Source organism: Bubalus bubalis, chromosome 4, assembly GCF_019923935.1.
Source record: "Bubalus bubalis isolate 160015118507 breed Murrah chromosome 4, NDDB_SH_1, whole genome shotgun sequence".
NCBI classification, from domain to species: Eukaryota; Metazoa; Chordata; class Mammalia; order Artiodactyla; family Bovidae; genus Bubalus; species Bubalus bubalis.
Window position 1 is genome coordinate 77503946 of NC_059160.1, and position 22844 is coordinate 77526789.

General features: G+C 38.4%; 1 protein-coding gene across 2 annotated transcripts in view; it reads right to left on the reverse strand.

The window, feature by feature from the left end:
• PTPRR (protein tyrosine phosphatase receptor type R) overlaps positions 1-22844 on the reverse strand; it is a 268902-nt gene that overhangs the window by 110475 nt on the left and 135583 nt on the right. For both annotated transcript variants that reach the window (XM_006058411.4, XM_006058412.4), the window contains exons 3-5: positions 14810-14923; positions 10415-10570; positions 2084-2194 (exon numbers count right to left, since the gene is read on the reverse strand). In XM_006058411.4, coding sequence (XP_006058473.2) covers positions 2084-2194; positions 10415-10570; positions 14810-14923 — 381 coding nt within the window. The remainder of the gene's footprint in view (positions 1-2083; positions 2195-10414; positions 10571-14809; positions 14924-22844) is intronic.

The following is a 22844-nucleotide window of genomic DNA, read 5'->3' on the forward strand; positions in this document are numbered from 1 at the left end:
GTATTTACTTCCGGAATAAGGCGGCTTCCCAGATGGCACAGTGGTAAAGAATCTGCCTGCCACTGCAGGAGATGCAGGTTCGATCCCTGGGTAGAGAAGATCCTGGAGAAGGAAATGGCAACCCACTCCAGTATCCTTGCCTTAAAAATCCCATGGACAGAGGAACCTGATGGGCGACAGTCCGAAGTGAAGTGAAGTGAAGTGAGTCACTCAGTTGTGTCCAACTCTTTGTGACCCCAAGGACTATACAGTCCACAGAATTCTCCAGGCCAGAATACTGGAGTGGGTAGCCTTTTCCTTCTCTAGGGGATCTTCCCAATCCAGGAATCAAACCCAGGTCTCCTGCATTGCAGGCAGATTCTTTACCAGCTGAGACACAAGGGAAGCCCAGAATACTGGAGTGGGTAGCCTATCCCTTCTCCAGGGGTTCTTCCTGACCCAGGAATTGAACTGGGGTCTCCTACATTGCAGGTGGATTCTTTACCAACTGATCTATCAAGGCTACAGTCCATGGGGTCACAAAGAGTCCGACATGATACAATCTCCACTTGAATCTCTCTGTATCCCTTTCTATTTTCCTCTTCCTTCCAATGTTCCAAGCAGAAAAACACTGTAATTGTGACTTATAAGATAGAAGACAACACTTGAGATTTCCTCTATTACAAAAAGAAAAAAAGAACCACATATTTTAAAACACAATTAACCATAACAAGAAACCATATCCTATACTACCTAAAAAATGTCCAGATGTGTCTGTCAAAATTTCCATAAAACCTCCAAATTTCATTAATTTTTTTTACCCATAACCTCCACTATTTAGCTATAAAAATCTGCATTCTTAATCTTAAATTATTCTTTTGTTGATCATGTCACAATTTTTAGAAATCTTCTTTCTGACTGCCTGACCTATAGAAGATGCCGTTGAATTCATGATGATGGGAACTCTAGGGTGACTGGAAACTTGCTACTTTCTAAAGCTTAGATTCTAGGAAATATGCCAATCTTTAGCCTATTTAAGGCCTTAATTGTTTTATATCCTTCAAGTTTAGACCCACTCAGCCTCTATCTTTCCAAACTGAGCCTTAATCTTTCTAATATAAACCCCTTCCCAGGACAAGGAGCACAAATAAACAAAACCCATTAAGACACTCAGCAACGCTGTTGACTGCCGCAAGCATAATTGGAGTGATGTCTTTTGCAGGGGGCATTTAAAAACTAAGGAGGGAATGCTTTTAGAAATGTGCAAAATTAAGAAGAATATAGCACATAGGAAAAAAGATATTAAAACCCATTTATAAACTTCAAATATTTTAAGTTACATCACAGAATTTTCAAAAGAACAGAATATTTTATCATTATGTCAGAAAGGTAACTGTTAATTCATTCAACACCAAGGAGCACTGCCTGTTTTAGTGTGTTTAAGTTTATTTGGAGTTCTATTTTTAAAATTTTGAAATATACTCTTAAAGGCTTCATATCTATAACTTGTCATTTACAGAGCTATTTGCAGTGTATGCTTTTATACTTTTACATTATTCTTTCACCTAAGAATTAGTTGATTATGGATTGTTTAGCCTTGTAGCCTATAATCATCTCCTTTTCATGACTGGAATTTCATAGAGTGCTTTCAAGGCCCATTAAAAATAAGAAAACCTTAATTTTACTCATTAAGAAGTAAATTTACCCCTAAGACATATTTCTTTTAAAATTTTTCCCAAGTTGCATAAAGATGATATAAAAGAAGAAATAAAGTAAGCCCAAAGTGCACCCATGAGATTTAAACGACTTTGAGGGTTTCAGTGACCTCAGTAAATCAGTTTCTGAAGCTTCATTCTCAGGGTTGATCAAGTTACTAAAAGCCTCAGTGCAATTATAGCCTTATTCTGCAGGTCAGAATCCATAATTCCATAGGTTTTCCTTTAGCTCTCACTCTGCTGTTAGATGTGAAATATTTGCAACCTAGCAGGATCAGAGCCTTGCTTCTATTCCCAGACTTTCCAACATTCTTTTTAATGGCAGTGTATCCAGTAATATCAAATGGTGGGCTCAGTACAAGATAAAACATATAAAGAAACAAACTTACCATCAAACACGTTACTATAATAACAAAGATGCTGAGAAAAATGACAACAGCATAAAATCCTTCTTTGCTCCAGATTTTGTCCGCTTCATGCTGCCCTTGTAAAACGTTTTTCTTTGAAAGCAAAACAGAAAGTCCGACGTTAAATGAGAGCTTGAGGAGACTGGCGTTCTTATCAGACACTAAACATATTTTTAGCTTGATTCCATCCAGTGTAGTAGAACACACCTACATCCCCCGCTGCCAGAGCTGCTTCTCAAACTGATCTGAGACATTAGATTGCTGTTCTCATACATTAAGACTATTTTATCTCCTGTATAGGAGCAAGCATGCCCGACATGGCATACTGGGCCCCAGCCTTTGTTAATGTCCCTCACGCTCTCTCTCAGAAACTACCTGGTTCGTAGGTGAGAGAGTTCTGCTCTTTTCTGTGTTGAGGAAATTGTTTCTGAAGCTTTCCTTACTCTGTTTTCAGACTCCTCCCACAACACCAACACCCTGATTTATGTGCTGTAATGCTGCTCTCAACTTTTAAACAAAAGTGAAACAGGTGCAGTCTCATGATGCATTAATAAACAGAGCAACAATGTCGAGATCATTTCCTTCCTTTTTTTATGAAATCTTTTTTAAAAAATCCAGTCTATTTTGTCAAAATCTGATGAATGTACCACTTTAGCCATATAAATTGTTAGGACTTTATATTTTACTGAAATCAACAGGGAGCATCAAAATATCTAAAATTATTTGGTAGGTAATAAAAGGAAAATAGTTTTATTTATTTGTTTGTTTATTAGCTTACTATTTGAGGGGGTGAAAGGGTAGAGAAATAGCATGAATAAAATGTCAATGAGTGATTTAGTTTAATTTTACCTATTCTTTTTTAAAAAATGCATCTACTAATATCACATCTTATAATGCAATGGAGTTTTATAATTTATATAAATTATAATTTTATATAAGTTTTATAATTCAGTGAAATTTACAGATTTAGGTTAAAGAAAATTTAGCTGGAAACCAAATGGTCCACAAATAGGAAAAACATATAAAGCTAAATCAAGTTGAATGCTCCCACTCATCTAAAATTACATTTTGTTGAAGTCTGATTTTTCTTCCCTTTAGCTGAACTGTCTCCAGTGATTAAGAAAGCCCTGAACAATAGGCTAGTGAATGATGAAAAACCACAAAGAGAGTGGCTCTGGAGAATGAGAGGTCATCTTGAGCATTCCAGAGGCAGATGAATTCCCAACTTAATGCAACCACTGTGATGACTTCAGCCTATACTATGTGGAAAAGAAGAACCACCCAGCTGATCCTAGTCAACCTATAGAATCCTGAGAAAGAAATAGTCATTGTCTCAAAAAAAAAAAAGTCTTCAGCAAAACCTGTTCTTGTAGGTGTCTGAATTTTGAAATCATTGTTAATCATTTTTCAAGACTTAAAAAATGCATTCCACGTTTGTAAATTAGACAAAAAGAAATATTTGCCTTTTGAAAAATATTTTATGAAAAACTTCTATCCTGAAACTCAAGTGAGTCTTGGTGGCAAGTTGAACAAAACAGAACAGAAAGGATCTTTGAGTTCAATTGTGCTTATAACTATGTGAGGAAGACTTCTATTGCTTGAAGTAGCTTAATTTCCCTTTCTTTTGCTTGTAAAATATACTTAAATTCACTGTAATACCTTGCCTTCTTTAAGACAGAGACAAATTTATAGATGCAAGAAATGATTAATGCATGTTTTTAAAATACATGAGTGGTAAGTTGATGGAGAATCTGAAAATGCTTGCTTGTTAAATAAGTAGAAACTCATATGTCCTCCTAAAAAGGAAATCTTGGGTTCAAGTGACAACTTGTCTTAGCCAGACCATATTTTATTCCAATGTCTTTGTAAACATAGCTAGAAACTAATAGAAAAGAAAACTCTTGTAGAAATCAAGTATAAATATGGAAATGAGCTTTTTTTTGGCAACTAAATAGCATCTATTGCTTGCTATAAAAGCAAAGCACTTAAGCCTTCAAGTAGGCAGCATAAACTTGTCAAATTTAAGTGTGAGGATTTGAGCTTTAGTTCATATAAAATTTGGATTAAAAAGGAGTGGTTAGGTGGGTGGAAAGAGATTTTGTGTTCCTAACCTGATTTGGTTCATTTTTTTCCTGCTATAGTTCAACACCTCCTGGAACATCAACATGTTCTTTTCTGCTTAAGACAAATCAATTATGATTTCTCTTTTAACCAAAGCAGTAATGATGGAGGAATGAACTTCTCACCTCCCATCCCCTTACCCCTAGTTAGAAAGACATATGTTTTGAACTCCTAGAACTTAGTCACTGCACTTTCTTGGTAAACAGATTTCCTTTGAGTCATGCTGGTCCTACTGAGCACTACAATATTTGTACAGAGATCTAAAAACCTTGATAAGGGCAGGGTAGTAAATGAAAAGTTTGTAGTTAAGATCCCACAAATCATAAGATTGTAATTCACAAAATCTCCAGTCTAACCTTTGTATAAGGTTACTGTGATGCCTTTTACATTTTGACAGGGGACTGAGGGTTCAATGATTCAAAGGCTCCATGGCCAGGTCACACCAACGTACTGTATTATCTTTACATCTTATTTCACAACCATATCACTTTCCCTTTAACTCTGTGGCAGTGGAAGAAGCTGCTGGGTTTTGTTTGGTTTGATTATTTAAAAAGTGGGTGGTTTCCTATACTGACAGCAATGACTTCTCTACATCCTGTTTAATAATTTGATGCATTATAATTTCCTTTAAAAAAAAACAATTCTGACCCCAAATACTGGGGAATATCTCCATTGCTAGGAGAGATAATACAGAGACTTTAAGAGCTATATCTTTTTAGAAAGGTGAAGCACACAGAGTAAGAATAAAATGGATATGTTACAAATTAGCTGGTTAATTGATTGACTCAGGAGATTAATGACATGTATCATATAACACTTCATCACTTCCTGGCAAACAGATGGGGAAACAATGGAAACAGTGACAGTCTTTATTTTCTTGGGCTCCAAAATCACTGTGGATGGTGACTGCAGCCATGAAATTAAAAGATGCTTGCTCCTTGAAAGAAAAGTTAGACCAACCTAGACAGCGTATTAAAAGCACAGACATTACTTTGCCAACAAAGGTCCATCTAGTCAAAGCTATGGTTTTTCCATTAGTAATGTATGGATGTGAGAGTTGGACCATAAAGAAAGCTGAGCACTGAAGAACTGATGCTTTTGAATTGTGGTGTTGGAGAAGACTCTTGAGATTCCCTTGGAATCTGCAAGGAGATCCAACCAGTCCATCCTAAAGGAAATCAGTTCTGAATATTCATTGGAAGGACTGATGCTGAAGTTGAAGCTGAATATTTTAGCCATCTGATGTGAAGAACTGACTCATTAGAAAAGACCCCAATTGCAAAAGATTGAAGGCAGGAGGAGAAGGGTATGACAGAGGATGAGATGGTTGGACGGCATCACCAACTCGATGGACATGAGTTTGAGCAAGCTCTGGGAGTTGATGGACAGGGAAGCCTGGCATGCTGCAGTCCATGGGGTCACAAAGAGTCAGACATGAGTGAGCAACTGAACTGAACTGATCATATAACAATATGGTTTTGTTAGATAAATGCCAAACTTCCACCATATCATGCACAAGGTAAACAATTTGGTATGTATGATCTGACCCAGGTTAACACTGATTGTATTCCTTCTTGACACTGTGTGGCTAGGACTATATAACTGTTTAGACAACTGGCTAATGTTTAAAGGAACAATCACCAAACTCATGAATTAGGTTTTGTATTTATTTGGTATGATTTTTTTCTCTTTGTAAACATTCCAAGAAGGTATCAGTCATTACCTTGACTTTTTATTTAAAGAAGGTAACATCCTCCTTTGAAATATAAGACCTGTGAAACTAGGGTAATTTGCAATTGAACAACAACAAAATCTTAAATCATTTTTTTCACTATCAATGCAGAATGTACTGCTTCAATAGACAGTTAATTAATTTATAAACACATTTAAAAATAGAAACTAAAATAATGAATTTAATTTTATTTCCCTGAGATTTAACTTATTAGGAAAGAGGAAGTCTGGTTTTCAATCTTTATGAGCATCTTTAAACAATACTTGAGGTCCTACAATGTTATAAGTATCATATGAAAATATATAAAAGAAAAATGTCTTTGTCACTCAAGAAACTTAAATTCGAAATAAACACAAATGAATAAGTGAGAGGAATTCTATTTGATATTTGTCTATGTTTCCTAAGGGTCATTTCTGATTTAAATAAAATAAAAAAATTAAAAAATGGCAACAACAAAAAAACACACCCTTCCCTGGAAGTAATTAATAAAAGTGTAAAAATGGATGCTTCAAGATAGCATTCATCATGTTCTGTAATCAATGCAAAGGATGAAAACCCCAAATACCAGTATTCCTTTTTTTTGTTCTGGTAGTAACCACGTTACCATAACAGGGCTATAATTTGGGGATTAGAAACGTGAAAGAATGGGTTGAGGCTTAAGCTGTTTAACCACAATGATGAATAAAGAAGTGGGGAAATTCGCAGAATACCTATCAGCTTAAAGAACTATCAACAAATGCTCTTGCAGAGCCTCTTGGACTGTTTGTGTCTGAAGCTCCCAGCAAGGGCCTGTGAACACTGAAGATGGCTCTCTCCTGGCTGCAGTTAGAGCTTCTGGTCAGAGGGTATCACTGGGCCCATTCTAGAAGTGCCAGAAGAAAAGGCTGCAACAATCCCCCAGTCCTTGATGAAATGTTCCTTATATCCAATTAAAACACATCCTAGTCTCCTGTAATATAAAAATTCCCATATTCTAGATTTCCTAGATTGTTAGACTCCCACAATTCTTTCAGACAATATCATATTTTGATCATCAAATACACTTTCATTATTCAAATGCAGTATAGGCTTGAGGTCTACTAACAGTTGACAGTTCTGTGACAGGCATTCAGGCTAGACTGCTTGCCTTCACCAGCCTGAGGTGTGTTGCACCTCAAATATTTGACTTGAACTAATTTTTGGTATGGTGAGCTTCCCTTGGTTCGGAAATCTAGATGACTTGCTAAGCTGCCATATTCCTAAAGCCTTCAGAATGTCATTTAAATGCAGAATAAAGCACCAAAAAGAAACACACTTATTCACTGAAAGCTTATGGGTGTGTGTGTGTGTGTGTGCGCGCGCGTGCTCAGTCGTGTCTGACTCTTTGCAACCCCATGGACTGTAGCCCGCCAGACTCCTCTGTCCATGGGATTCTCCAGTCAAGAACACTGGAGCAGGATGCCATGTCCTACTCTAGGGGATCTTCCCAACCCAGGATGGGTAGCGGTATAAATTAATCTAATGGTCTTTTTTAAATTTTAGAGATGAGTTGTTCAGAGCAAAATGTGTACCAGTCAGTCTGTGAGCGGCCTGGACTATGGGCATGGAGTTTGGTTTGATGTATAAAAGGGAGCCTCTTCAGGGTCACGTGCGAGGGCTGGGGAGGGGTCTGGGTGTTTGAGCTCATGTTGATTCCTTCTCCTGGTCTCTCTGAAGTATGAAGTGTCTTCTTCTTTCTAAAAACCCCCACAGCACAGTACGGTTATGTTTTTGTAGCCCTGTATTCTCCTTATCTGCTTGTCTCTTGTCACCCCATTATGAATAGAACTCACCAAAAGCAAAAATCATACTTTATTTGTGTGTTTGTTTGCTTATGCGTTTATTTTTCTGACTTTGGACACCACCTTGCCCAGTTCTTGGCTATTTTTACACCCACTGTACGCCAGGCCCTGAATGAAGGCACTGGGTACACACAGAAGGTGAAATGGCACATGCTCTCAAGGAACAACAGTGTAGAGATGGCCCTGCAGGCCAACAGGGGATACGTCTTTGTACTAAACGCAATGAGAACACAAAGCCAGCAGCCGTGCCTGTGGAGGCACAAGGGAGGCTTCACTACACAGTAGGCTGATCTTGAAACATGAAAGATGTGTAGACGTATCAACATGCACACAAGCCCATGGAGAGAAGAAATGGTGTGCGGTGTCCTGGTGCCTATTAAGTTTGGATTTGCTGAAGCGTAAACCAAAGAGAGTGTTGTTCAACAATAATAAAGCTCCGTACACAAAGAACCATATATCACAGTAAGAAATTCAGACTTGATATTGCAGGATTTAGGAAGCCAACGGAGAATCAGGACATTAGGAGGGCATGGCCGGATTTGCTTTTAGTATGATTAGTCTGGTGGCAAGAAAGAAAACACTGTGTGTGTGTGTGTGTGTGTGTGTGTGTGTGTGCGTGTGCACATGTGCGTGTGTGTGTGTGAGTATGCATGCATGTATGCATGTGCGTGCGTGTGTGTGTGTGTGTGTATGTGTTGGGGTTGGTGGTGGAGAAAGCAGGGAAGAAAACAACACTAAATGCAGGGAGACCAGCTGGAGGTTGTTGTTACAGTCATGGTTCAGTGATGAAATACATTTTCATTCTACATTCAAATTATATTTGTTCAGTATCTACTCTGTGATGACTTCCATGTACTTTCTTACGTTTTAAAATTTTATTCTTATTTCAAGTTTATAAGATGAGGACTATACCCAATTTTTTCTTTTCTGTTTTCTTTTGTTTCCTTTTCCTTTCTTCCTCCTCCCTCCTTTCTTTCTTCTTTCTTTCTCTATACTCATGTAGGATATGAAGAATCTGAGTCTCAGAGAGGCTGATGCTAGGTAAAGACAGACTGAATTTCACAGAGACTAAATTACCCAAGGTCACACACACACATTTTAAATGCTGGCCTTGGGATTCAAACTCAATCTTGTAACAAAGCTTTTTATACCACATCTGACATTTGGTATAATGAGAGGGAGTGTGCTTCATTGCAAAGGGAGATAGACTAGGAATAAGATGTCTAGATGCTAAATACTGCTTAATACTTCACTTGCTTTGTCATCTTGATGAAATCACTTAATTTCTATGGGCCTTACTCTCTGTATCTTTGAAATGTCCACATGTGTTCTCTCAAGGTCTAATTCTATGATTCTGTGAATTTAATTATGTTTATTTGGGATGATGTTTATTCTAGCAAGTTTGTTAAGAGTGGGACACAGCAAGGTGAAGTAAAAATGAGACTGGGTTTATTTAGGAATGAAAATGGTGGAGGTGGTAGGGGAAATCTGAAAAGTGCCAAATTTAGAAAACACTGTAAAGGAAATATTCATAGTTCTAAAGACTGGGTTTCTCACCAATTGAAAAACCACATTTCATAATAATCTCAAGGTAGGCTTCCCTGATAGTTGGTAAAAAATCTGCCTGCAATGCAGGAGACCCTGGTTCGATTCCTGGGTTGGGAAGATCCACTGGAGAAGGGATAGGCCACCCACTCCAGTATTCCTGGGCTTCCCTTGTGACTCAGCTGGTTAAGAATCTGCCTGCAATGCGGGAGACCTGAAGGGAAAGGCTGCCCACTCCAGTATTCCAGCCTAGAGAATTCCATGGACTATACAGTCCATGGGGTTGCAAAGAGTTGGACATGACTGAACGACTTTCACTTCACTTTCACATACATGTGGGCTTCCCTGGTAGTTCAGTAGTTAAGAATCTGACTGCCAAATCTGACTGTCAAACAAAGGTTTGACCCCAGGTCTGAGAAGATTCCATGTACTGTGGGGCAACTAAGCCTGTGCACGGCAAACACCGAGCCTGTGCTCTAGAGCCCACAAGCCACAGCTGCTGAAGCCCGTGTACGTAGAGCCCATGTTCCCCAAAAGAGAAGCCACCGCAGTGACAGGTCCAGGCATTGCAACTAGAGAAAGCCCATGTCCAGTAACAAAGACCCAGCCCAGCCTAAAATAAATAAATTTATTTTATTTAGAATTCCAAGAGGTCGCAAAGAGTCAGACACAACTGAATGACTTTCACTTAATAGTGGGAAAAAGTGACCATTTGATGACAAAAACAATGAGAAGCAAAACTGTCGAGGAGGAAAGATATCAGGGTGTTTTTTGGAACAGCTCAGTAATAAGCAATCAATTGACAAATATATCTAAATGACTTTTCTTCTGGACATTTTGTTGAATAAGTCAAAATAAATTATAAGGCCATAAAGATTGGAGAATAAAGTGTCAAAAAGTGAAACTTTGATATGAAAATGAACTTCCTTAAGGAATAAAAATACACAGAGTGAAGAGAATTTTGACCCTCAGGGAGATTTTTATATTATCAGTTAACACACAATCAACAGCTTTCATCTCAAAGTCTCCTAGAATTGGGTTGTGTCACACTAACTGTGCAAAATTTTAAATGAAATATTCCACGCAACAACCTACCTCAGGGGAGACGTCTGTAATTCCAAACTGGGATAAACTCTGATGCAAAACATTGATATTGAGTGAACGCAGCACTTCTTTAGATGGCAGAGCATCAGTAAATCCTGCTTTTCGATTTATGGGAGACACAAATAGTTCAACACTGTTCTTCTTTTCCTAGTAAAAGCAGATTATTTGTATATGTTAGTAGACATGTGAAGCAAGTTTGGAAAATATTTTTTGCTTTTCCTCTAGAAATATTAAAGAAAACCAGAACCTTAGAGTCCTAAATGGTATCTTGGAGATCACTTTTATTAAGTGTTCTCTTGTACACTTAAAATTACCAGCCCAAAGTCCCAAATCTTCAAATGGCCTTCTTTCAATTAGTTAACATGTCTAGTTTTCTGATTTTATATTTCACTAGATGCTGGTTTATTTTCTATTCGATACTATAATTTTTGAGATATATTGTTCAGATGTTTCCTGAGAAATTGTGTTTAAAGAAGTATTTTAAAATCGAATGAACTAAGCAAAACCTGATTTAACAGTACAGTTATTAGACATCATCACCCCATCTTATAACTTGCATTAATGTGAAGACTGAACTAACTAAGGAAGGTGATGATGTCTTTGAACTTACTTCCCTGATCCTGTTTTTCACCTTAAATATGTCACACTCTTAAGATCTATTGTTCGGTAGAAATGCATGTGTTATGCAATGATATCATGTTACTTTCCTACTAGTCTGACCTCATTTGCTGAGACAGGGTGAGAGGACTTCTTACCATAAATGGCTGATGTGCCACACACCCATAAAAAACAAACGCTACACAAAATGATGCTGCCACTGATAGATTCTCTTTCACAACTTACACAAAACACTTACAAAGAAAATTGTGGTTAGCTTTTCTTTTCAATACACAAGGTTTTATCTTTCTAGAAAACTTTCTTTTTTTTAAAGAATATTTTCTTTGAATGCAATTTATTGACGTTCAGTCAGGTAGAAAATGGAGGACAGCTAGCAATCCAGGAAAAAATGTTTCTGTGTTTGCAGAAACAACAGAAAACAACTGGATATCACATAATGCTGATGTGAAAGATGTGGATAATAATTCAAATAGTTTATGATCTAATAGCAACGATAGTAGGGAGAGACACTTGTTTTGTACTTGTCATGTTCCCCTGTGCCTTAAACCTGTTACCTCCAGGACAGAGGTATTACGGCCATTTCATGTTGTAAATGAAAGAACCTAAGTAACCTGCCTTAGGTCATAGAGCTGGGACATGGCCAAACTGGAAATGAAATAGAATTCTGGGTCTATCTCCACAGCACTTGCTCTTAATCACTATACTGTGCTTCCTCAGGTATCATCATAACTCAGTTCAGTTCAGTTCAGTTCAGCCGCTCAGTCATGTCCCACTCTTTGCGACCCCATGAATCGCAGCACGCCAGACCTCCCTGTCCATCACCAACTCCCGGAGTTCACTTAGACTCACGTCCATCGAGTCAGTGATGCCATCCAGCCATCTCATCCTCTGTCGTCCCCTTCTCCTCCTGCCCCCAATCCCTCCCAGCATCAGAGTCTTTTCCAATGAGTCAACTCTTCATATGAGGTAGCCAAAGTACTGGAGTTTCAGCTTTAGCATCATTCCTTCCAAAGAAATCCCAGGGCTGATCTCCTTCAGAATGGACTGGTTGGATCTCCTTGAAGTCCAAGGGACTCTGAAGAGTCTTCTCCAACACCACAGTTCAAAAGCATCAGGGGTGGTGGCTGGGAGGAGCAACCCCATGTCCAAGGAGCGGTGACTGCGCAGGTGCAGGAGGGCCTAGAGGAGCTATTCCATGTTCAAGGTCAGGAGGGGCGGCAGTGAGCAGATACCCCTCGTCCAAGGTAAGGAGCAGTGGCTGCGCTTTGCTGGAGCAGCCGTGAAGAGATACCCCACGTCCAAGGTAAGAGAAACCCAAGTAAGATGGTAGATGTTGCAAGAGGGCATCAGAGGGCAGACACACTGAAACCATAATCACAGAAAACTAGTCAATCTAATCACACTAGGACCACAGCCTTGTCTAACTCAATGAAACTAAGCCATGCCCGTGGGGCCACCCAAAATGGGCAGGTCATGGTGGAGAGGGCTGACAGAATGTGGTCCACTGGAGAAGGGAACGGCAAACCACTTCAGTATTCTTGCCTTGAGAACCCCACGAACAGTATGAAAAGGCAAAATGATAGGATACTGAAAGAAGAACTCCCCAGGTCAGTAGGTGCCCAATATGCTACTGGAGATCAGTGGAGAAATAACTCCAGAAAGAATGAAGGGATGGAGCCAAAGCAAAAACAATACCCAGTTGTGGATGTGACTGGTGATAGAAGCAAGTTCTGATGCTGTAAATTCATGACCTGGAATGTCAGGTCCATGAATCAAGGCAAATTGGAAGTGGTCAAACAGGAGATGGCAAGAGTGAACGTCGACATTCTAGGAATCAGCACACTAAAATGGATTGGAATGGGTGAATTTAACTCAGATGACCATTATATCTACTACTGTGGGCAGGAATCCCTTAGAAGAAATGGAGTAGCCATCATGGTCAACAAAACAGTCCGAAATGCAGTACTTGGATGCAATCTCAAAAATGACAGAATGATCTCTGTTCGTTTCCAAGGCAAACCATTCACTATCACAGTAATCCAAGTCTATGCCCCAACCAGTAACACTGAAGAAGCTGAAGTCGAATGGTTCTATGAAGACCTACAAGACCTTTTAGAACTAACACCCCAAAAAGATGTCCTTTTCATTATAGGGGACTGGAATGCAAAAGTAGGAAGTCAAGAAACACCTGGAGTAACAGGCAAATTTGGCCTTGGAATACAGAATGAAGCAGGGCAAAGACTAATAGAGTTTTGCCAAGAGAATGCACTGGTCATAGCAAACACCCTCTTCCATCATAACTCAAACTATTACAAAAACTACTCTTAGAAACAGACATGCATAAATGCTGCTAACATTCTCTGAAGATATGCATATCCCTCTCTAGGTGTGGCAAATCCCTCTTTTATCCATTCAAAGAGCCATTATACTCTTTAAATCTACACATACAAAAGTATATCTAAGATATCTAAGTACATATATATATATATATATAAAATCTAGATCTAAGACATCTATAATACCTCACTTCTCACTTGAGTAAGGTACACTCTGGATATAAATAACTTCTTTCAAGATAATGGGAAATGCTGTATTTCTTCTTCTATGGCATTGTTAAAAACTTTGTTTTTTAAAAAGTCTTAGTCCCAGAGATTAGCTGACTCACAGAATAAAAGTTATTATGGGGATGAAAGTAATTCACCTGGCACACAGGAAAAAGGAAAAGAAATAACAATTCTAAACCAAAATTAAAAGCAAATTCTTCTCCATACGTGGAAATGCAGGTATTGATGCAGTATAAAACTGAGTCCGAGCAGGAGCCTAAGAATTTAGGGCACGGAGAATGAGAAGTCCTTGCTTGAGTTTCTAAGGCAGCAGAAATTAAGAACAACTTTAAAACTGCAAAAGATTATTCCAAAGTCCCTTTTCACAGGAAGCTTTGATAATATGCTTTTTACAAAGAGAAAATCATAATATTTTAATCTGCCTTTCTTTGCGTTTGCTCACACCCACCTTCAAGTACAGATGGGAACATGTAGTTTGATGATATCAAGGTCCCTCAATACTGAGGAGAGGAGGAAAAGAAAGGATATGGGTGATTGATAGGTCTAAAGTGGGCCTAATAGAAAAGATCCTTTGGGCTTACTTCGTCCCACTTCAATTACCCATCCAAGTTTTCTCTTGACTTTTCAAGACTATGCTTGCATTTTCCTTGGACTGCTGTCCTTAAGGATGGTTCTTATTCACTCTTTATTCAAAATCCTCTGCCTATGTGTTCCCTATCCTTCATCCTCCTATACCTGAAGGGATTTTAATAGATGCTGTCTGGAGACAGAGTCTTACCTGATAGAAAACATTTCTCTCTTAGGGAGAATATTTTGGGAGGACTGTCAGGTTGGTGAGACAGGTATTCAGGGCCTTTCTATTTATACCTACCAGGGTAGCTAGTGTTGAACTATGAGAAAGTTGACAAACATTTTCTGTAATGGACCAGATAACAAATATTTTAACTTTCAATTTAGACAGACGATCTGTTAGAAATACTCAGCTCTGCCATTGTAGCATGAAAGAAGCCTTAGACAATATGTAAACAAATGGGTATGGTTTGTTACAATAAAACTTCTTTGACAAAAACAGGTGTTATGCCAGATTTGGTTCATGGGCCATAAAACTACAGCATGGGTGTTCTTTATTATTGTTCATTATTCTTGAGCCCTGCAATAAAGATCAAAGCTTATACTCTGGAAATGCGAAATGTAGGTATCTTACAATGAGGCGATTGATGTGCACTTGCTGGGGTAAGAGTCCTAAAGCTGCAGCTACTCCTTGGCGAAATATCCGAAGCAAGGTTATGTTCAGCCTGTTTACATCCATTTGCAGTGTCTGGAAAATAAAAAATTCAAATTATAGTAAATCTTTGATTTTCAACATTCAGTTCCCAATGGATGACTGACCACAAAAATTCCTGTGACTCTGAGAAATTCACAGTCGTGGTGCTTTGTTTCATTTTTAATGGAGATAAAATTATAGGGACATTTTATGTGAAATTTTAAATGGTGTTAGTTAAGAAGATGGTACATTGTATAATAATGTGATTTGTCTAGTTATAATCAAGAATTCATATGAATGATCAATTCACAAAGAATTTCACTGAAATGTGTACTGATTTATTTTGCTTTAAGTCCAGATGATAGAATGGAACATGCAGCCAAGTACATTTCAGTAATCCAAGCCAGAGGACATCTTTAATTTGTGTTCACACACAGTCACAGAGAGGAAGATTCTATGTAAGTTCCATAACACCAGACTTGGCAGTTTCTCTATAGAGCAATTTGCTGCCAGTGCAAGGCAAAAGAATGAGCTGCAATGATGCGTTTTCAAACTCTGGTAAAGAAATCAATGGAACTGATAATTCAGTCTAAGGTAAATAATTCTTATTCAATTGCTTGGGCAAGCACTCTTAATTTTCAAATAGCTTTGGAAAAAGACAACTAAGTATTTAAAAATTCCTAAAATATAAACCAAGGTATGCAATTAATACTACATCCTTAATTTAAGCCATGGGTGCTATTAATACATTCAAAATTAGTTAACTATGTATTTTCAAAAATGCATCATAATCACTTGAAATGGATGCTTTGCAAAGTGGGGAAACAAAACCTTTAGGCATTTCTTATTTTATAATGTTTAATTCCCTGATTTGACCATAGAAGATTAATGGTAACTGTTAGATGACTGCAATACCATCTGTTCTATAAAGTGAGGTGCAGGTCTATGTACACACTTTTGTGATTAAGCTATTGGCTTTAAGTGTGATCTACTGGAGTGTAAGAACTCTTAGAGGACCTTCTCCCAGTTTGCTGTGGAAGAAGAATTAATACTGCTTCAATAATTTATAGCTTGTTAGGAAATAGTAACTTCTCTATACATAAAGTTGGTACAAAATAAGTGATTGGAAACTGGACCAAATACTCATTGCTACAGGTGGTGCAGTGGTAAAGAACGTGCCTGCCCAATGCAGGAGATGCAGGAGACGTAGATTCAATCTCTGGGTCAGTAAGATCCTTGGAGGTGGAAATGGCAACCCATTCTAGTATTTTTACCTAGAGAATTCCATGGACAGAGGAGCCTGGTGGGTTATAGTCTCAGTTCAGTTCAGTTCAGTTGCTCAGTCATGTCTGACTCTTTGCGACCCCATGAACCCCAGCACGCCAGGCCTCCCTGTCCATCACCAACCACCGGAGTCCACCCAAACCCATGTCCATTACTCAAGGGATGATGCCATCCAGCCATCTCATCCTCTGTCGTCCCCGTCTCCTCCTGCCCTCAATCTTTCCCAGCATCAGGGTCTTTTCAAATGAGTTAGCTCTTCGCATCAGGTTATAGTCTATGGGGTTGCAAATAGACACAGCTGAGCATGCACGCACACACATACACAGAAATCAAAGGGAGTGGGTGAGGTCAGAAGAAGTATAATGGTTTCCAATCAAAATGTACACCCAGCTGAAGTCTATATTGCTTTTGCACCTTAGAGTCTTTTAACACATGCATAGGGGCAGGGGCCATAGAGCTTGGTCATGTTAGGTAGCTGGAAGACTCCTGACAAAAAAACAGAAATCCAGAAAAGGGAAGAACTATTGAAAAACTCTATCCAAAACCCCAACTATAAGGTACAACTTACTTCTGGGGAGGGGAAAAGGAGAATTTTGCTGGGAGTATGTAGGAAAGCTACATTAATGCCATCAGTAACACTTAAAAAAAAAAATCAAACGAAAGCCATTTAATGATTCACAGTTGTTTGTTATGTTATTCTCTGTGCTTTTCTATGGTTTAAAAATGTTTCCTATATACAAAAATATACTTTGATGCAGTGGCTTCCCAGGTGGCACAGTAGTAAAGAATCCACCTGCCAATACAGGAAACACAAGAGATGAGGGTTTGATCCCTGGGTGGGAAAGATCCCATGGAGGAGGAAATGGCAACCCACTACAGTATTCTTGCCTGGAGAATCCTATGGACAGAGAAGCCTGGCAGGCTACAGTCCATGGGGTCACAAAGAGTTGGACATGACTGAGTGACACTTTGATGCAGAAAGTAAAACTGAAGGATGAATAGGATATGGAAATGCAGTAATGAGAAAAACCCAATACTTTTAAGCACACTTTATATTTTATAAAAACATGCTTTATGGAAAATCCAAAAGATTAGAAAAACTAAATCCATCTGGTGGCTCTGAGAAACAGAGACTTCCTTTTATCTAACAGCTTACTTTCAGCTCTGCAAAGCTGTGGAAGCTGCCAATAGATATTGGACCTTGTATTGGAGACTGTTTACTCCCCTTCCTTTGGAAAGCCCAGAGATGGGTTCCTCTGTTGCTGCAAACACTGATGAGGAACCACCGACTTCTGGCTCACCAGCAGTGTTTGTCAGGCAGGGTGAGCAAGCAGGCACAGCCCTTGATTCCCATGGGCATGATTTGGAGCCAACAGTCTATGCTGAGAACAGCAAGCCAAGGGGGTTGTGTACACACTTGAGAGCTCAATTCCCAGGACCATGATTAACTTGAAGCTTGTAACTGTGGAAACAGTATTAAAGTTTCTCAGATTGAAATGGCAAATGGATGTGAAATGGGAACTCAAGATTTAAAATCACTCAAGATGGGAACGTTCCAAGAAGGTAAAACTGTGCCTTTGAAACAGAAATTTTAGACTCCCTAACTAAAATGAAGAAGTGAGTTGAAGTAACTGGTTAAAACTCCAATCATCTGGTTCATTGGATCAAATATTTGAATAATTTACCTCAGTTCTCTGCTTGCCTGTGAAAAGCTGAACTGATCTCAGAGCACATGCATGTATTTCTGACTATTCACCATAAAACAGTAATGCTAAAATACAGTACAAACAACAAAAAAAATGTATCGGAAGGTCTAATACATGCCAGACATTATATACAATTACAATTTGAGGAAAAGAAAGGGTTCTAGACAAAATGAAAATTTTATTTCAGGGAAAATAAATATGACTTCCTATAATAAGAGAATATATGTTACTTTCTTCCTCCTGGAGAGATGCTAGAAACACACAGGTTTTTCTCATCCTATTCTGTTAGATCATAACAGCTATGACAGAATATAAATTTCCATGGCAATAACAGCGTCACAACTTCAAAGTTACCTTATAACAGTGCAAGATATATTTCAGTCTTATTCTAAATCCATTTGGTCATTTCTATTATTTAACATACAAATGACTGAAAATTTTAAGTTTAAAAGAAATTACCATGCTCTTTCCAAGTGCAAATGCTAAGCCATTTCACAGTAATGAATGATGCAAATAGAGTTACTATCCCAAACAACTGAGTATTATTATTGATATTATTAATATCTAAACATATAAAAAATTGAACATGGTAAAAATTCAAAGATTTCAAGCTCTATTTGTATTTAAATTTATTGGGCTTCCGCCTTGCAAAGAGATTCCTGAGTCAGTTCCTTTGATCTGGGACCCATGTCCCCTCCCCCAGGTCTACTTCTTCCCACAAAGGAAATACCCCTGTGTAATATGACTTTCTTTCTTTGGTCACTAGACAGTCTACTAAAGCATTTGAAGCCTATGAGTCTTAGATATAAATCAATTTGAGGAAACTGATTAAAATGCAGCACCTGAATTTATGTACCAGCATTATGTTTAAATTGTAAGTATGTGGCTGGCTTTTATTTATATTTAAAGGGCAGTTGAATTATTTTTGCTGGGGGGGGGTCGATTTTCTAAATGTTAGTCACCTCTTGAAGCTATTAGGCAGCTTGGTCTGTCATCTGATCACCCCCAGTAAGAGTCAGGACCACACCTGCTGCTGCTGCTGCTGCTAAGTCACTTCAGTCGTGTCCGACTCTGTGCGACCCCATAGATGGCAGCTCACCAGGCTCCGCCGTCCCTGGGATTCTCCTGGCAAGAACACTGGAGTGGGTTGCCATTTCCTTTTCCAATGACCCTAATAGGGAGAGGAGGGCCAAAGAGATGTCCTCAAAGCCCTCAAATAAGTCCAGTTTCAATTCCCAACAGCCACAAATGATCCCAGCTTCCTTTAGGACCAAGCCTGTCAGGAAGACTCCACTCTCCCCTTTCTAACTTTAATGTGTGCTCACTGCTACCCAGGATCTCTAAGCTCATTCTTGGCAAGGAGTTTTCCCTTTTTGACCAGCAATTGGAATGTCAAGTGATTCCCAAGAACAAAAGCAAAAGTTTCTCTGTCTCTGAGCAGAGAAGAAAACCCTGACCTATTGGAGGAATTTATACCATCATTCAACCCCTTCTTCCAACTCCCTGAGCTGTCCTCTACTGTCACTTACACACTAACCATTTTTATTTCCATATTTCATGCTCCCACCTTTCTTAGAGTCCTACACCTGCAGCATTCCACCTGATTGTTCCATTTATGCTTCAAACACAATATTCCTCAAACTGAACTTAACTTTTTCCCTCTCCTCATCCACAACCAAATTTACTTCTGTTTCCATATTTAATAAAATATAATGCTGCCAGATTTCCATGACTTCTCTTTCCCTTCCCTTTGCTTGCATCTTTCAGTTCTCTGACAGTATTCTATGTTGAACTTTAGTTATTTTTGTTTACATTTTAATAATAAAAATTCATATTACAAAAATTTTAAGTTACAGAAAGATATAGAGTAAAAAATGGAAGCATGCTTTCCTTCTCCTAACTTTTCATTCCAATCCTCAGACACAACATTGCTATTTCTTGTGTACTCTTGCAAATATTTTCTATGCATATAGAATGTAAAATAATGTATATTTATTATATACCATGTTTATTATTATTAAATACAAATATGATTAAAATACACATATTGTCCATACCTTGCTTTATTCTACTTAATATATATTTAATTTATTAAATATATCCAAATATACTTCTGTATTTACAATATATATTGTCATTAAATATAATATTTTGAGTCTCACCTAATAATTTCTTACTATAGTTTTGCTGATCCTTTTGACTTTTATTATTTTAATAGATCTAAATGGCACCCCACTCCAGTACTCTTGCCTGGAAAATCCCATGGATGGAGGAGCCTGGTAGGCTGCAGTCCATGGGGTTGCAAAGAGTCAGACACAATTGAGCGACTTCACTTTCACTTTTCACTTTCCTGCATTGGAGAAGGAAATGGCAACCCACTCCAGTGTTCTTGCCTGGAGAATCCCAGGGACAGCGGAGCCTGGTGGGCTGCCGTCTATGGGGTTGCATAGAGTTGGACACGACTGAAGTGGCTTAGTAGATCTAAATGTGTCTTATGTTATGCTATCTTTTAAAATTTGTTTCTATACCTCCTTAGTTTTCTGTCTTAAGTGGTTATTTTTTTTTTTTTTTGGTCATTCTAAATTTTTTTTCTTCAGGTGCCTATGTTCATAATATACATATTGCATGATAATATATTTAAATCTTTATTTCTTGATTTGAAAACTTCAACAAATATTTATTAATTGCTGCTATGAAAAGTGAGGAAATGTACATCTCTTCCCATCAATTCTCATGATCATTTTCCAGTTTTTATAATTACATTATTATTTTTGTATTGTTATATTTGATGATATTTATGTTTTTATGTAACAGAGACTACTCACTAAACCTATTGTTTCCTCCTGGTATCTTAGCCCATTTATATCTCGGTGGAGCCATGCAATAGTGCTCACCAATTAATGTAAATTAAAGTGACATGACATTTTCAGTCTGAGACAGTCTTCTCTACCCTCTCTCTTCCCTGTCTATAAGCTGTATGGGTCCAGCATGACTCTGAAGGCTGTAATAAAATTATGGAGCCATACAAAAGAAGATGCATAGGACCTGATCACTGCATGAAGCAGGGGTCCCATCCAACACTTGTTAAACAGCGACATGAGTTAAAAACAAACTTTTATTGCATTAGTGAAGTGAAGTTGCTCAGTCGTGTCCAACTCTTTGCGACCCCATGGACTGTAGCCTACCAGGCTCCTCCGTCCATGGGATTTTCCAGGCAATAGTACTGGAGTGGATTGCCATTTCCTTCTCCAGGGGATCTTCCCGACCCAGGGATCAAACCCGGGTCTTCTGCATTGTAGGCAGACGCTTTACCATCTGAGCCACGAGGGAAGCCCTTGGGATTGTTTTAGCATTATTTACACTAACGAATATATTCTGTAATTAAAAATTTTAAGGCTCTATAGTGTTAGTTTGGAGAAGGCAATGGCACCCCACTCCAGTACTCTTGCCTGGAAAATCCCATGGATGGAGGAGCCTGGTAGGCCGCGGTCCATGGGGTCGCTAAGAGTCGGACACGACTGAGCGACTTCACTTTCATTTCTCCCTTTCATGCATTGGAGAAGGAATTGGCAACCCACTCCAGTGTTCTTGCCTGGAGAATCCCAGGGACGGGGGAGCCTGGTGGGCTGCCGTCTATGGGGTCACACAGAGTCGGACACGACTGAAGTGACTTAGCATAGCATAGCATAGTGTTAGTTACATATTCATAGTCAAGATCATGATCAGCTCTTTTTTAGAAGGGCGTACCATTCCTGAATTCTTTATTTTGATGTATCTCTTATTTAGCCGTATTTCATTATCAAGTAGGTTCTTTAAAGCAGCCTTCATAAGCGCTGTGTTTCCTCCCATGTTATGTGTTTGAAAATGTAGTTATGGTGCCTTTAACAATAAATTACAACTTGGCTGAATATTAACTTCTTGATTCAATCCTCATTTTTATTTCTTGCCTTTGAACTCTGCTGCTGTTATTCCAATGCCTCTTGGCATTGAAAATGGCTGTGAAAAATGCTCTGGCCTGAGGCCAGCCTGTCTTGTAGATAACTTGCTTTTCTGCCTGCAATCTCATAGTAGTCTTTATTTTTTAAAGTTAAAAAGTTTCACCAGGATGTTTCCTTGATTTGATAGGTTTTGCAACATAGTATGCTCTTGATGTCTACACATCCCAGACGTCTTGTTTCAGAAGTATTTCTTCCTATTACACATCTGAATGATTCTTTCTTCTAAATATTTTTTGGTTCAACTTTAAGGATACTAATTATGCGATTTTATATTCTTTCCTTTTAACCACTTTATGTACTTGTTTTCTCTTACCACTTCTTTATCTTTAGTTCATCGAAAATTTCTCAGGTCTACTCTATGTTTTTATGTGTTTTCAATAGAATCTAATCTAATTATTTGGTTTCTAGTGTGATTTTGATTCTGTAAAGTATGTTTTATTATTATCTTCATTTATCTTTTGAGTTCTGTCAGTGTATTCTTTGCGATGCTTCAGATAAGATACGTTCTCTCTTAACTGTTTCAGACAGGAACGGCACAAAACTTCGTTTATAGTTTCCTAATCTTCTCTAACCATTTTTAAATCTTTTCCCAAAGAGCTCAGCTTCCTTTCTCTTTTAACATCCTCCAATGACTTTCTATTACATTTAGAATTAAATTCAATTACATGGCTTACCAGGCTTTACTTTATTTGGCTCCCGTTCCTTCTAAATTTCATCTCATATCTCTCCCTCAAGTCACTCTACCCTTTTTTCCAGCTCCTCAACAAGCTGTGCTCATTCCCACATCATGGCCATGGCATCTGCCTGCCCACTGGATAGTCATTCAACAGCACTATATGGTGGGCCCTTCTGATCTTTCTGCTCTCAGTTAAGTGTCGTCTCCTCAGAGGGGTTGTCCCACCTGGCCAATCCCTATCACATCACCCTGCTTTATTTTCCGGATAGCATTCCTCACTATCTTGTAGTTTCTTGCTTCTTTTTTTGTTT